The following is a 15,938-nucleotide window of genomic DNA, read 5'->3' as shown; positions in this document are numbered from 1 at the left end:
GAATTTGAGGGCTCTCACCGGATTCAGGGAGTGAAGGGCTACTTCCTTGGGATTGGATGGAGCTGGGCAAAAGGTAGGTACAACTATCTCCTGGTTTAGATGGAAGGAGGATACAACCTTGGGTAGGAACTGTTCGTAGAACTGCCCTATCGTGGTGGAAGACCAGGAAGGGGACTTTGCATGATAGTGCGCTGAGCTCAGAGACGCGTCTCGCCGATGCTAGGGCTAAGAGCAGGACAGTCTTCCAAGTGAGCCATTGCAGAGGTATTGAGGCTAACGGTTCGAAGGGTTGGTGTTGGAGAGCCCGTAGAACTAGAGTGAGATCCCAGTTGGCTGTTGGAGCTCGGTATGGAGGTGAAAGGTGGGATACCCCTTGTAGGAAGGTTTTCACGTCCGGAAGAAGCGCAAGGCGATCCTGGAACAGGACTGACAGGGCCGAGATCTGTGACTTGAGGGAGCTGAGGGACAGTCCCATGGAAAGTCCATCTTGTAGGAATTCTAGGATGGTAGGGATTGAGAAGGTCTCGAAGTCCACTCCTCTGCGATCACACCACTGGTGGTATATGGACCAGACCCGGTGGTAGGACTTGGAGGACACGGGTTTGCGAGCTGCCCGCATGGTGTGGACCACGGCGTCCGAAAATCCCTTGCTCTTTAGTATCTGGGTCTCAAGAGCCATGCCGTCAACTTGAGGTTGGAGGGATTTGGGTGACGGATGGATCCCTGAGTTAGTAGATCTGGAAGGACCGGGAGAATCCACTCTGAGAATGAGGGTCGTGCATTCCGCTCTGAGTTTCTTGATTGTCCTGGGGATGAGGGGCAGAGGAGGGAAGGCGTAGGCGAGACGGAAGTCCCAAGTTGATGTCAGGGCGTCAACGTCTAGTGCTAGAGGATCCCGGTACCAGACAATGAAGTTTTGGACCTTCCTGTTTTGTCTTGAGGCCATGAGGTCTACCTCTGGAACTCCCCACTTTGACGTTATGTCGTGGAAGATCTCTTTTTAGCGACCATTCGTTTGGGTCTAATGACTGCCGGCTCAGAAAGTCCGCCTCCCAGTTCAGGAGGCCTGGGATGTAGATGGCCGACAATAGGGTCTGGTTGTACTCCGCCCAGCGGAAAATGAGTTTTACTTCGTTTAGCGCTGCCCTGCTCCTCGTGCCCCCTTGATGGTTGATGTACGCTACAGCTGTGGAGTTGTCCGATTGGACCTTTACTGCTTTTCCTGTCAGGTCGTGCTGCCAGTGGAGTAATCCGAGACGGATTGCCCTGATCTCTAGGAGGTTAATCGGGAGGATCTTCTCCTTTGGGGTCCATTGGCCTTGGGCTGTCCGATGTTCCAGCGTCGCTCCCCATCCGAAGAGGCTTGCGTCCGTCGTGAGTATGTGCCAGTGAGGTTCCCCCGAGGGGCTTGCCTGAGGAGAGGTTGCTGGTTAGTAACCACCAGGTGAGTGAAGCTCTTGTTTGGTGGGACAGACGGATCTCTTGAAGTAGAGACTTCTGCTTCCAGGAGGCGAGAATGTTCCATTGAAGTTCCCTGAGGTGGTGTTGAGCGAAGGGGACTGCTTCGATGGTGGATACCATTACCCCTAGGACCTTCATGCAGAATTTGATTGTGTGGGTCGGTCTGGCCAGTAGAGACCTGACCAATGTCTGAAGGTGGGTGATCTTGTGTTGAGGGAGAAGGACTCTCTTGGCCAGGGTATCGAATTTCATGCAGAGGAAAATCATGGACTGGCTGGGAATTAGGGAGGATTTGTTCAGGTTGATGCACCAGCCGAGTTCCCGGAGTATGGACATGGCTGAGTCGAGAGCGTGCCTTGATGAGGATATCGTCCAAATAAGGAGTGATCGATATTCCCCTGTTCCTGATCACTGCTGTGGCTGCTGCCATGATCTTGGTGAAGACCCGCGGAGCTGAGGATAGGCCGAATGGGAGGGCGGTGAACTGGTAATGTTGGTTTTGGAAGGCAAATCGTAAGAATTTCTGATGGTGAGGGAAAATGGGCATGTGTAGGTAGGCATCCTTGATATCAAGGGATGCCAGGAACTGCCCCGGGGACATCACTGCGATGACTGATCGGGGGGATTCCATTTTGAACCTCCGAGGTCGGATCAACTTGTTGAGTTCTTTGAGGTCAAGGACTGGCCATACGGAGCCGTCCTTTTTGGGAACTACAAAGAGATTTGAGTAGTAGCCCTTGAACCGGTCGTCTTGAGGAACGGGTGTGATCACTTCCGCCAATAGGAGCTTGGAAATTACGTCCAGAAAGGCTCTGCGTTTTGATGTTTCCTGTGGAAGTCTGGACATGAAGAATCGGCATGGTGGAGGTGACACGAATTCTATGTGATAGCCGGTGGACACGATCTTGTGGGTCCATGCGTCTTGAGTGAGTGACAGCCAGGCGTTGGCGAAATGGAGAAGCCTTCCTCCTATGGCCGCGTGGTCTGGTGAGTGGGGTGCGTAGTCATGCTGAAGTGGACTTGTCGTTTGGCTTGGTGAAGGTCTTCCTGCCTTGCCAGGGGGGTCTATGCTTGTTCCCGAAGCGGGGCTTGCCTGAAGTCATCTGTCGTGTGGGAGGTGATCTTGAACGTTTGTTTTGTGAGCCACGAAAAAACCTTCCCCTGCGAAAAGGAACGCGGGCCTTAGGTTGTGGGAGTAGAGTACTCTTGCCCCCGGTGGCTTGGCTGATAAGTTTGTCAAGGTCCGGTCCAAAGAGGAGCTTGCCCTTGAAGGGAAGAGCGGTCAGGGATTTTTTGGAGGAAAAATCTGCTGACCATAGTTTCATCCAGAGGGATCGGCGAGCTGCCACCGCCAGGGCAGAGGAACGGCTGGCGAGTTGCGTGACGTCAAGTGCTGCCTCACAGATGTAGTCGTTTGCTTCTTTGATTTGGGTGGCCTGCTGGGATAGTTCGTGACGAGGGGTCCCTGAGACGATCCCTTGAAGTAGTAAATCTACCCAGGATTGGATAGCTCTGCTGACCCAGGCTGTGGCCAGAATTGGACGAAGGGAGGTGCCCGAAGCTGCGAATGAAGAGCGGAGAAGGCTCTCCATCTTCTTGTCCATGGCGTCCTTAAAGGAGGAGGCATCGGGGACTGGAAGGGCTGTGGTCTTGGATAGGCGGGAGACCGGGGCATCCACTGATGGAGGTGTGGCCCATTTCTCCATGAGGTCTGTAGGAAAAGGGTACAATTTTGTGAAGCGGCGATTTACTTGAAAACGCCTCTCTGGTTTGTCCCATTCTTGTTGGATAATGAGATCCAGTTGAGAGTGTGTAGGAAACACAGGTGAGGATTTGTTATGCCTCTTGAAGAGTGCCTTGGCGGAGTCAGAAGTGGTTTCGGGCTCCTGTAGGTGTAGGGTCTCCAGCACCGAAGAGATAAGGGAGTCCACTGCCTCATAGGAGTGTTTGGTAGGCTCGTGCTCCTCTTGGTCAGACGAGTCGGATAGCTCTCCCTCCGATAGGCTGGGTTCCTGAACTATAGGTCAGGGCGCTCTGGAGTAGTCCTCACTGTCCTCGTCTGAGGGTGACGGAGCTCTGCGCTTGGAGGGCTTAACCTTGGGGTTGTCCAGGCGCAAAAGGAGTTTATCCAGCGAGGAGGCCAGCAACGGAATACCTGAAGCTAACTGGGAGGCCCACTCAGGTATGGGCTGCGCTTCTGTTTGGGGAGGATGCGCAGTTGCTGGGGGTTCCTCCTGTTGTGGCTGGTTCACTGGAGGGGGAGCAGGCCCTGGGAGTTCCGGCTCCGGCTCCAGCTCCCGCGGTTTGCAAGAGATACAAATGGAGTCTTTATGACCTGCGGGGAGGCGTTTGCGACATTTGGCACAGGCTAGGTATTTTATCTGCGCTGCGGTCGCGCCCCTAGAGAAAAGACTATCACTGGAGCCCTCAGACATGATGAGGGGCTGTGAATGAGCGTGCGTAGCGCTAAGGCAGAATAAGGAAAAATCTTTTTTTTTATTAATTAATTAATTAATAACCAGCTGCGCTAGCCAACTGACCTGCAGGTGGTGAGCAGGAAAGAGGAGCGACAGGGAGAAAGGGAGACCCCAGGGAGAGTGTTCTGCAGAGTGGCAGCAGCTATTCCCTGACCTGACTGTGTCTCTGCGGCGCTGTGTGAGAAAAAACAGGCGGCGTTCTTAAGAGTGTCTTGTGCTGCTGTATCCCTTGCTCTTTAGGGAAATAACAACCGTGGAGGATCCGGAGCAGAATGTGCCGGTATGAGGCGATCAGTGTGCGGTCTGATGCGAGGCCAAGAGCAGTACCGTGCTTCCGGGTTGCGAAGGAAGAAGGGGGGCGTGGCTAAGAGACGCGCGAAAAAGTGTCGCCAATTTTAAAAAGTGGCGGTGCCAAGAGAAAAACCCCGCTCTGCCCCCTTTTGTAAGCAGCCGGCATTGGGAGAAGCCGGCAGCGCTTGTGTTAACCCGGCGTTCGGACTCCTCAGAGGGACTTAGCCCCGTAAGTTATGGGTCTCCCTTAGCTCCCTGTGTGTGTGTGGCCGTAGGCTGTAGGGGGAATAAGAACCAACCCGTAGCCCTGGGGAGGAAGAGGGGAGGGGGCGGGAAACCCCAGTACCTTACGTGCAGAATCAGTGTTGGTTTGCAGGTTCCTCCCCAGCCGTCCGGCCAGCTGCTACCTTCCTGTAAGGAGGAAGGAGAGATTTGATGCTGGAGGGTCAGTGCATTCAGGGTGGATTCAACCCTGGTCTCTGTTCCCCCGGAGACTGTCCCACGTTGGGAGATGCCCAGGAGAGACCTCCTACTCAGTGTAGGGGTCTTGGCTGTCCCCAAGGTCAGGTTTGTTGCCTGTTCTAGAAGATTAGTCTGGAGAAAAATAATAAAGATCCTGCACTCCTGAGGACACAACAAAAACTGAGCTAGGCTCCGCCTGCCGGGGGTATAGCCAGTGGAGGAGGAGCCAGAATTACTTTAGCTGTTGTGTCCTGCCTCCTAGTGGTAGCAGCTATACCCCACTGTTCCTGTGTCCCCCAAGCAGACGGTGGAGAAAAAAATATTCCTTTACACAAAAGACCCTTGCATTTAGTTGTTTAGCACATCACATTGTCAATTTTTATTTTTTTTTTTGATAGAGGTCCACAATGTTATTGCATCACAGAGAATCAAATGCAGAATATTCTGACAGTGTATGTTTTAGGTACAGAAATGTACATCTAGAACTTTACTGACAGTTAACCTAAAGAAGTAATAGTAAACTCATATTGTTTAATATAATTAGAAAAAGTGTTTTGTCAGAGGGCTGTCTGGAAGACATGATTTATTACTTAGTAAACAATACTTTCTTCCTTTTTAAAGTAGCAGGTTTAGTTTGGCATTCCCCACAGAACTGGCAAAAAAAAGTCTCATCCTTTTTAAAAATTAGATACCTGGGATGTTGGCATCTCGTAGCAGTGCCAGGTGCTTCTCTCTGATCCTTTTGACATACTCCCGGGAAATATGGTAAATTTTACTGCATATGCCCTCCACTGAATCTTTGGCAACAGCTGCCATATGGGGGCCACACTGTTTGCGGAGGTGTTCCAGACGATCCTGCAATCATAAATGAATTTCAAGTTAGTCTTGCATCAATATATATATATATATATATATATATATATATATATATATATATATATATATATATATATATATATATATATAGAGTAGCTGTAGAGAGAGTCCGCACTCACAGGTCTTAAGAAAATATAGAAGTTTTATTCAAATCAACATCTAACGTTTCGGCTGCATCCACAGCCTTGCTCAAAGACAATGTGAAACAAACAATGGTGCACTGAAAAAACCGAATTTGGCGCCAAACAATGACGTCATAGGTGTGAATGCATTAGCATACAGTGTGAAAAAAAACGCTCTCAAAACACATTGAATCAACAAAAAATGTTAAGATAATATGGATTAGGCATAGAACACAAACAAAAGGACTGTCAGGGGAAAGGAAAAGTGGGTGTGTATTAAAAAAGCCCGCTTATGTATCTAGTGCTGAACTGCAACTCACACATGTCGCAAAGATATCCCCAAGTTATAAGTTTATAAATGTTCAAAATCGAACTGGCCCAAGGAATAAGAAATAATGAGGGACAGTAGGGCAAATATACATCAAGGAGTTGCTGAAAATGAGTAACTAACATGGCTGTTCTGTGCAGCATGTATTGCCTGACATGACTGACATGACTTTCAAATAATGCATTATATGGTGTGCCTTATGGGGAATCGGTCCGCTTATTTGTAGTAAAGCTAGGATAAGGGGAATAGAAGAGGCAGATGGGAAGAAAAGTAGTCAAAGAGAAAGATGGAAAATAGTAACTGAGGAGAGACAAAGTAGAGAGGACAGAGTGAGGTAATGAGAAAGGGAAGATGACGGTGCGATGGTACGACCGTGGGAGGGGACTCTGCGCTCCATACAGAGCAAAAGCAACGGCACCAATTAGTGCGTTTGTTAGCGTGGAAAGCCGATCAGTAGTACTCGGCCATCACCAAGAACATTATAGATGCGACTCTCCTTTGCAGGTGCTGTCAGGTGGCGAAGGGCTCAATACTATGGGAGACAGACCAATGATGTAAAAGGCAGCGGGGTTACTGGTATGCCAGAGTAGGGAGATTAAAAGGTATCGTGTCATTCTCAACGTATCTTGGACGCAGTCAGATGATCCCAGTGGAGCCAATAAAAGGGCAACCATATGGGGGTTTTAACCTTGAAAGCAAGAAAGTTGCAGGTAAAACTTAGTCCCTTGGCTAAATGTATATTGAAGCAGTAGAATTCTTAATGAATCGCATAAGTCAGTGTAGGAACTGGTCAAAAGGGATGACTTTGACGCAGTTGGCCAGCTTGAAGTATATTGCAATATATGGACAAACAATCCCTGTTTTGCTTAAAGGGAAGGGCATTTCTTAGTAGCTTAAATGCACCGAATGTCTTAATGTTCTATATATTGATAATGGGTGAGTGCAGAGGATCTCTTGTTGTTGTTTCTATATATATATATATATATATATATATATATAAATATAATTTGGTTACTTGTCTATGGCAAACAATTGTTTATAGGACTTCAAGAATGTTGATGTCATCTATTAATTTTAGTGACAGACAGAAATAGTGGCAGCACAGAGATTAGCATTGCTGCTTAGCCATACTGGAGTTCAAGGTTTCATTCTCTCTGGGCACTAAATTGTGTCCTGAGGTGCTCTGTGTCTTCCAGCAGTTTTATAACACTCAAATAGCATACACTAGTGAAGAGACAGATATGTGTAACATGTCAAGGATAATAATCCTTTAGAGAGAAGGCTTTGGTAACAGTATAACTTCTACCTACCATGTAGTCTTCCTTAGTGGCTAAGTGGTCTCTTCGAAGCCAACTAAAGGTGTCCTCTACATTCCACTTCACCATCTTCCTGCTATCAGAGGAGGCACTCCTAGAAGGAAATAAAGGGGTCAAAGTACTGGCAAACCTGTGCAGATAATTCAGAAAGAAAAGCAAGGCCAGAGAATATTAATGGGTACAGATTAAAAAAAACACAAGGGTCAAACCACTGGTTAAAAAGAACAATGTTTGTGTTGAGGAAAGAGAATAAGGAAGTCCAAATCGCTGCAGAATAAGTAAGGCACAGATAAAAAGAATAAGCCACCGTCAAAAATAACAGTACAAGAGTAATACCTTGACTCGATGAGACGTTTGGCAGCCTCTGCATACTTAAATAGCAGGCGCTTGGCTTCCTCCCGATGCTTGATGCGAGACAGTCTAAAAAAGGAATTAATGTGGCTTATATTAGTATTACAAAAACTTGCTTTCTTATATCTACTGTGTTAGCCACATGAAAACAAATATAAAATTTCCATCAACTAAGAACATAACGGAGACACCCAGTACTCCAATACAGTAATATCCAGTAGTAATACAAAGGGTGACTTTACAGTATAATCACTTTTCTATCATATCCACACACGCAAGTACAGAATCTTCTTGCACTTGAGAGTTCACCTTATGGGAACATCATTCATAATTTCTCGGAACATGGACGGTGAGACTGCAGGGTCACAGTCACTTGGCAGGAGGGGATCTGGACCACGATCCAGGACTTTTCTCTCGAGCAGCCAACGATTAAAGGACTCCCGGGGAGGGTCAATTCCTGTGGGTCATAATATTAGCATTATTCTATGTTTGTCAACACTACTAAAATGAATAATCTCTGCGCAAACCAGTTTTTAATGGCCTCCAGCACAAATGCTTGCACTACTTATTGACTGCTAATTACTCATATCAATCAATTACACAATGCACACCTACTAACCACAAAAGGCAGCAAATGGTATGTTTAACATATAATGCTCTTTATATGGAAAATATTCACAGAACCGTAAGTACAATTACAATGCATAATATACATACCACCAGTTGGACAAAATGCAATATACAGAAAAAGCAGACACGTGTGGATTGAGAAAACCCCAACGTTTCGGAACACAGTCCTTTGTCAAGGGGATTCTGGGTCCATGCTTTTTCTGTATATTGCATTTTGTCCAACTGGTGGTAGGTATATTATGCATTGTAATTATACTTACTGTTCTGTGAATATTTTCCACATAAAGAGCATTATATGTTAAACATACCATTTGCTGCCTTTTGTGGTTAGTAGGTGTGCATTGAGTAATTGATTGAGTTGTATTAATATTCTGTTTGCCCATATGTGGGCTTGGGGAACAGATTCTCTTTTGCACCCTTTTTCTTCTTTTTGCTGTCTTTGTTTTAAAGCCAGCTATTTTTGCTTTAGCAATTGCGGTGTGCCCTCCAAAACTATTTGCTAATTACTCATACACAGAAATTATAATGATTAACAATGCTGTGTAGGCAGACAAACTTTTTTTGCGGGCCTGCTGATTCAAAGACTGCTCCTGACATTTTGGGGTCAGGAAGGAATTCCCTTTCACTGCATAAACTAATAGCAATGTCTTAATTATCAGACAAATAAAAACATCTTTTAAATTTAATGTGCTATATCAGTACCCAGACCCAGCCACACTGTTACTAAGCACAGGGGTTTCATGCTGGCTTATGCTGTGCCGAGAGACTGGCCATACATGTTACTTACCTTCCCTCTGTTGGCACAGCTCTCGGTAGTGCTGTCTCAGTTTGAGAACAAGCTGTGACCGCAAAAGCTCCACTTCAGGATATGGGGGCAAGAACTGAGAAGGAGGTGGCAGAAGGTGTGATGGTGGAAGTGGCTTCACTACTACATTGCTTTGAATGTCCAAGTCCCAGTAAACACTGTGTGAGAAAGCAAGAGATTTGGTTTGCCCTAAAAATCAATATACTAGTTCCGATCAGTCTATTTTCAAGTTAGAAAATCAGAGCCAAAATCTAATAGATTGCTACTGCCAACTGCACAAGTGCAACTTATTACTTATTTGTGTAAATCAGCCCCACGGACTGCTCCTATGCCGTCCAACCCAGTCACTTACATACAAGACCCTCTGTATTTAATTCCTGTACAACAGTGGTTCAGCAGGTAAAACACTAGAACTCAAAGCATCCTCAAGGGATGCTGGAAGTTGTAGTTCTGGCATAGGTGGCACATGAAAGGTTACTAATTGATGATTTATACAACCTACTCCTTAATTATCCTCTTCTTATAATAATACTTTATTGCCCAAACATTGCTTTTCATGTTTCTCCTTTCCATCCCCTACTCGCTGAAGTGTTGAACTTACTCAGTAGTTTTCAGCAGAGCAGAGAGCTGCTTTTCATCCAATGATACCCCTGGGAAGATGGGAGAACTGGGTACTGATCCAGGTGTAACAGGAGTTGATTCTATCTATTAAACAGAGGTTAAGGTTACAGAAGTCAGTCAGCACACAGAAAAGTGTGATAGCACAGTTAGGGAAATAACAGTACCTTCAATTTCTTAACAGTCTCTCCCGCTGACAGATCTTCAGATATCCTCCTTTTTTGGGGCTTTGTATCTTTAGGCGTCTCTGGCACTGCCCCCGCCCCCTCCACTTGAACTGGGGCTGCATTGAGACCCAGTGGATCAGACTGTCGAAAGAACCAAGGCCAATTTAGCCCACTGGCGTAATAAGAATCAGAACAGACAGAGTTAACTGTGACTGTAAAAGCCCCTCAACAATAACAAAATAGAATCTGCCCATGGACTGTACCTACTCAATAGTGACCATACAGTGCAATGTTCTTTTTAGAAAATGACAAAAATATGGACATTGCACGTGTCCTGTGTGAACTCCCCCAGAACAGTGCATCTATGCCTCTCAATGCTTGGACCAGTGCCGCATCATCTGCACTGCCAGCCTTCAGACCCTCCCAGAACACAACACTGCTTTTCCCCTCCCTAAATAACCAGTTATTATTTTAAGTGTAATTAAATTAAAAGTTTCAATCAACTGCTTTGCCCACTACATGATTGACATTTTAAATAGAAGCTTTTTAGTGGTTTCTTTAGTTTTAAACTGCTAATAGCAGGTTTTGAGCTCTGCAGGTCTCTTTGATGGTCAGAGAGTTTGCAATCCTAACTGTATATGCTCTCCCTGAATCCAGTTACGTTAGGTTAGGGATTCTGGATCTTAGTTGATCACTTTTCTTTCCTCCAGCCTTTGACAACTATTGTTAAAGGAGAACGAAAGGTAAAAACTAAGTAAGCTTTATCAGAAAGGTCTATGTAAATACAGCCATAAGCACTCACAAAGATGCCCGCATCTTGAAATTAACTCTTTATTAGCCTTTCCTTCTCCTTTAAGCAATACTGGGCATTTGTGGTTCCTGCAGCCAATCATATTAACTTTATACTGGTAAGTGAATGCAGCCCTGGTATCTGCACTCGTTCTTAAAGCTACAGCTCTTCTCTGTGGAAGCTTCTAGGTGCTGTCGATCTCTGCAGACTGACATTGGGTAAGCAATTCTTACAGGTAATGTTTGACTACTGAAATACGATTAGTGTTTCTTTACAGAGTCCTAGCACAGCGGTTTTCAACCTGTGGGTCGGGGCCCCTTTGCGGGTCGAACGACCCTTTCACAGGGGTCACCTAAGACCATCAGAAAACACATATTTCAGATGGTCTTAGGAATAATTTTCTGGTTGGGGGTCACAACAACATGAGGAACTGTATTAAAGGGTCACGGCATTAGGAAGGTTGAGAACCACTGTCCTAGCACTTTGGTAGTATACCGCAAAAAGTTAAACATTATTGTTAATGTTTATTTATAAAGCACCAACATATTCAGCAGTGCTGTACAAAAAGTGCATTTCATTTAACATATAAAACAACCAATAACCGATACAAGAGGTAAAGAGGGCCCTGCCCAAATGAGCTTACAATCCATTCTAAGCTATAGTACTGGTGTCATACTCACAATTACATCATGCTGGCCAAGTACAGGCATTTCCCACAGAGACTGATTAGTGAATCGGTTGAAGTAATAGGGACGGCTTTCTCTTTTACTCCAGCATTTTTCCCATCCAGCTTGCACAAGCTCATCTAAAGGAAGTGAAGGAAGACATGAGCATCCTTCTCAAGGCAACTTCCATGATTTCACTGAAATCACGCCGCCGCGTATGCCATCCCACCGGCGATTTACATTTTTGCCGGTGGGATGGCAATTCGGGGAGATTAGTTGCCCGCGAACAGGGAGATGTGTCGCGGGCGACTAATCTCCCCTGTGCCAGAGCCCTTATCCAATACCTACTTCTCTGTGAGGCAGGGTATTACCTGGAAGATCAGTAAGCGCACGGGGTGGGCGAGGTGAATGAGATGTGCTTGGAGATAAGCTTATCAAGGCAGCATCCTCTTGCGGACTTCCATGATTGTCACGAGCCATTTCAACTGAAATGCTCTAGGAAAAGGGAAGAAATAAGGTTGAACATTGATAATTAAGTTCAAACTGATTATTGTAGAGAGCTATATAATTTTCAGGATGGGAAAATATATAATCAGAGTCCTACTGTATGTGATTTCTTAGGCAGATGATGCATATGATTAAGTGCCCAGGCATGAAATGTGTATGAGGTGTAAAGGTGGCCATACACGGACCGATTTTTTACTTACAAACGACCGATTCCCGAACGATCCGATGCTATCGTTAAGTTATCGTATAGTTGGTGGTGTACGAACGATCCTCGGCCCACTAAACGAGCCGACATTATCGTCCCCAAAATCGATCGGCCAGGTTTAAAAATTTTGGTCGTTTAACGATAAAATCTGCCAGTTGGTGTGAGTGTCAGACATTTGTCTTTCAACGATTGTTCTCTGCGCATGTCACGATTGCCAGCAGCGGAAGTCAACGACATTCGATCGTACGTAGACGTATTTTACGATAATGATGCGACGAAATCTTTCCCGAATTATCGTTGCCCATGGATGGCATATCGTATGGGAACTCGATCGCCATACGATCGTTTGTCGATATAATCGTTCATCGCACAACGAGCGAAATCACCTCGTGTATGGCCACCTTTAGTCCTAAACAGAACCTTTTCTGCATCACCACTTGATAACTGATACTGACTACTGAAGTTTACACAACCTTATCTACTAGAAACAGATTCTTATCCCTTTTTGCAGTTTTCTGGGTTTTTTTTTAATGAATCAAGGGTAAATATATTTATTGTATAAACAAAGTCGTATAACTGCACCACACACATACAAGCCATGGTCATATTCATATATATCTATATATACAAGCGTGTCTACTCACACAAAGGAGATTTTAAATTGTAAGCTCTGCTCCAAGGTGAATTCTTGCCATTTTAATAGCTGTTCAAAAAAAACCCAAAAAACATTATATTAAGAGATGCTTTGTGCAAAAGCTATTGCTTGGTAAAACTGAGCAAATCTTATGCCATTCTACAGAATATGGAAAGGGGGGACAAAATTTCACTTTAATTCTATGGCTACTATTTCATATTAGATCTTTAGAAAACACACTTCCTACTAACACTTATCAGTAACACCAAACAATTAAAGGGGTTTCTAAGAATTTAAAGGGGTAGCTCACCTTTTATATGTTGCTGAATGTGATATTAGAAGACAATTTGCAAGCGTTTTGTGTGGTTTTTGAATTTAGTTTTTTTTGTCAAGCTTGGAATTTTACCAGATGTCTGGGTGCTAGGGTCCATTTTAACCTAGCAACTAGGAAGTGACTTGAGTAAGAGACTGGAATATGAACATTAGGGGCCTGCACAGAAAGTCAAGGAATACAAAAGTACCAATAACAATAAACCTGCAGCCTCACAAAAGAAAAAAAATTAAAAACACTAAACATAAGAAATTAAAACCATTTGAAGAGCTGCTAAGAATCGAAAAATCTATAACACACTAATGTTAACTTAAAGGACAATGAAAGGTTAATATAAATTAAAAGTAAGTCTAAAGGCATTCTTTTTAAGTACTTACTGCATATCTAAATTCCCAGATCCCTGCTTGCTTCTCTGAGTTATGGTGCTGGCAGCCTACAGCAGTGTGAAGACTACAGTGACATCACTGAAATCTCTCTCCCCTTCCTGTAAGTGCCAGTGGCAGCCTTCCTATTCACTGAGCATGTGTGTAACTTGATCCTGTCTGCTGTTCTGAGCTACACATGCCCACCAGCCAATCAGAAGCGGATCTGGCAGAGGGGAGGGGGGGGAGGGAATGAAACACATGTGCAGTATGAAGCAAGGAGGGAAAGGAAGGGAGAATACCTTTTTAGAGATGGCTGCCTGTTCTAGAAAATGTGAAGTAAGTGTGACTGAGTAAATATTTGATTAGGTGAGCCAAAAGTGTGGCGTTTTTACTAAACAATAGGAGGACTATTGGGCAGTATGCTTTTTAAATTTTGACTTGCATTCTCCTTTAAACCTACCTCTTTAAATAACCAGCGACACAATAAATTATTTTTTTTAAACTAAAAGTTTGCATTTTCACAACCAGTCTTTATTTATAATTTTTTTTTGTAGTTGTTGAATATTTGCCTTCTTCTAGTGCCTCTTTCTATCTTGCAAATAGGTGGGGGGGGGGGGGGGTCACTGACCCCAGCAGCCAACTAACTTCTGTTCTGTGTGGCTACAATTGTATTATTGCTACTTATCATTACTCATCTTTTTATCCAGTCTCTCTCCTATGCATCTTCCAGCCTCTCATTCAAACCACTGCCTGGTTGCTAGGGTAAATCAAAGCCTAACAACTAAATGACTGCTCTAATTCCAAACTAGCTGCTGAACAAAAACCTGAATGGTTCAAACACCACAAAAATAAAAAACAAAGGCAGACTGTAAACTAAATATCACTTTCTGAACATTAATGGAAAGGTGAATGAACCCTTTAATAAATACAAACATACAGATAAAAAGGCATTCTAAGGAAATGAAAGTGAAAGTAAGATCTAGTTGACGAGGCTTTATTTCCCCTTAAATATTTATACATTCATTTTGAACTATATTGGCATTTGGTGCTGCTTCATAAATCAATACATCAAGAACACAATACATTTAAAATGGCAATAACACAACAAATTAGAAGGGATTTGAGAAAAACCATAATAAACACAATTTAGTTATATTTCTGACTCCAGTTTTGGTAATACAGAGAACAACCATCATGACACTTGCCCCAGCTGGTTCCCACTCCAAATACTCCCTCGCCTCACCCCCCCCCCCCCCACACACACACACAAACACACACACACTACACTACACACAATAAATATGCAGTACCTACGAATATGGGGATTTCAGATACATGAATAATATCAGTCATTGCTATCTGTGTCTGTGGTCTGTGTTTGACAGTTCTGAGGGGAAGCATATCAGGGACACAGTGGTTGGGGGGCCTGAGAAAAAAAGGCGCCAAGGCAAGGGAGTGCCTGACAGAAAGGCTGTGGTTTCCATGGTGATGTCAGGGTTACAGTAATCGGAGAAATATGATATATTAGTATGTGTGCTTATAAATACATATCTATATGCACTAATATAAGAGTATACATATAAAATGTATATTGTGTGCCTGTGTATGTGTGGCTATAAACATACCGCCCAACGGTCCCCCGCTTTGCGCCGGACAGTCCCGCTTTTCTCTTAACGCCGCCCGCCGCAGCCCTGGATCGCTGATCGAATATCCCGCAACGGTGTTTACATGTCCAGCTTCTCGGCTCCTGCAGGCCATCTAATCCAGACGTCACCAATCTCATCTCGCGAACTGTGACGTCACGACAACAAGTATATAAGCGAGGTGACGCAGCACGTAGCCGCCTAGTGGGTGTGACGAGCAGGGGATAGGGTAGGTAGTAGGAAAACAAGCCGCTAGTAATAGCAGGGCACGACAAGCAGAGGGATTTGTGTCCTTATTTTTTCAGTCTCTGTGTTTCTTGTCCTGTCAGAAACGAAAAAATATTTCATCCTTCGTTTTTTTCATTTCTTTGTATTCATGGTTGCTAGTTCCGCTAGATAATAAAGAAAAAAACACTGTATTTTTGGAGACGCTAACCAAATGTTATTTGACATTTTTAGGCTCTTTTTTTGTGGTGGTATCAGAGGGTCCAAGTGTTTAGCAGATTGAGTGCATAACCAAAAATAATCCTTACTTTTTGGTTACTATGGTGTGCAGGTTTCCTGTTCCTTCCACAGCAGAAAGTTCTGGGGCCCCATTGGTGAAGAGCAGGGGTTTCGAAACCCTGTTGTATGGAGAAGGTAGACAACACCAGCTGTCACCCAGTGTTACTCACAAACGGACTAAGTTATTTTTAGTACTGTTTAATGTAAAGACTAGCCATATTTTTCACTATATAGGGACACAAAAGGGACTAATATAGGGAAATATTCTGGGTGAATATTAACCAAAAGTAATCATGAGTTGTGTTGTTTTTTTTTCTTTTCATTATGGCATCATAAGGTGGTGGTTTTTGTGAAAACGGATTCGATTTTTCACAGTTTAGTTTAATTTAG

At 44.3% G+C, this 15,938-nt stretch overlaps 1 protein-coding gene across 3 annotated transcripts in view; it reads right to left on the bottom strand.

The window, feature by feature from the left end:
• The window catches only part of pcif1 (PDX1 C-terminal inhibiting factor 1), a 24,200-nt gene extending 8,998 nt beyond the window's left edge, over window positions 1-15,202 (bottom strand). Inside the window, exons 1-11 of one of the 3 annotated variants that reach the window (XM_012971801.2) lie at window positions 15,027-15,202; window positions 12,716-12,774; window positions 11,731-11,854; window positions 11,375-11,499; window positions 9,905-10,045; window positions 9,721-9,824; window positions 9,102-9,277; window positions 7,994-8,141; window positions 7,670-7,753; window positions 7,328-7,427; window positions 5,384-5,546 (exon numbers count right to left, since the gene is read on the bottom strand). In XM_012971801.2, the coding sequence (XP_012827255.1) occupies window positions 5,384-5,546; window positions 7,328-7,427; window positions 7,670-7,753; window positions 7,994-8,141; window positions 9,102-9,277; window positions 9,721-9,824; window positions 9,905-10,045; window positions 11,375-11,499; window positions 11,731-11,839 (1,150 nt within the window). In that variant the 5' untranslated portion in view covers window positions 11,840-11,854; window positions 12,716-12,774; window positions 15,027-15,202. 3 annotated transcript variants of the gene reach the window in all.
• Window positions 15,203-15,938: the final 736 nt, after the last annotated feature.

The sequence above is a fragment of the Xenopus tropicalis genome, chromosome 10 (genome assembly GCF_000004195.4).
Source record: "Xenopus tropicalis strain Nigerian chromosome 10, UCB_Xtro_10.0, whole genome shotgun sequence".
NCBI classification, from domain to species: Eukaryota; Metazoa; Chordata; class Amphibia; order Anura; family Pipidae; genus Xenopus; species Xenopus tropicalis.
The sequence above is the reverse complement of the archived record's forward strand: the minus strand, read 5'-3'. Positions and strand labels throughout refer to the sequence as shown.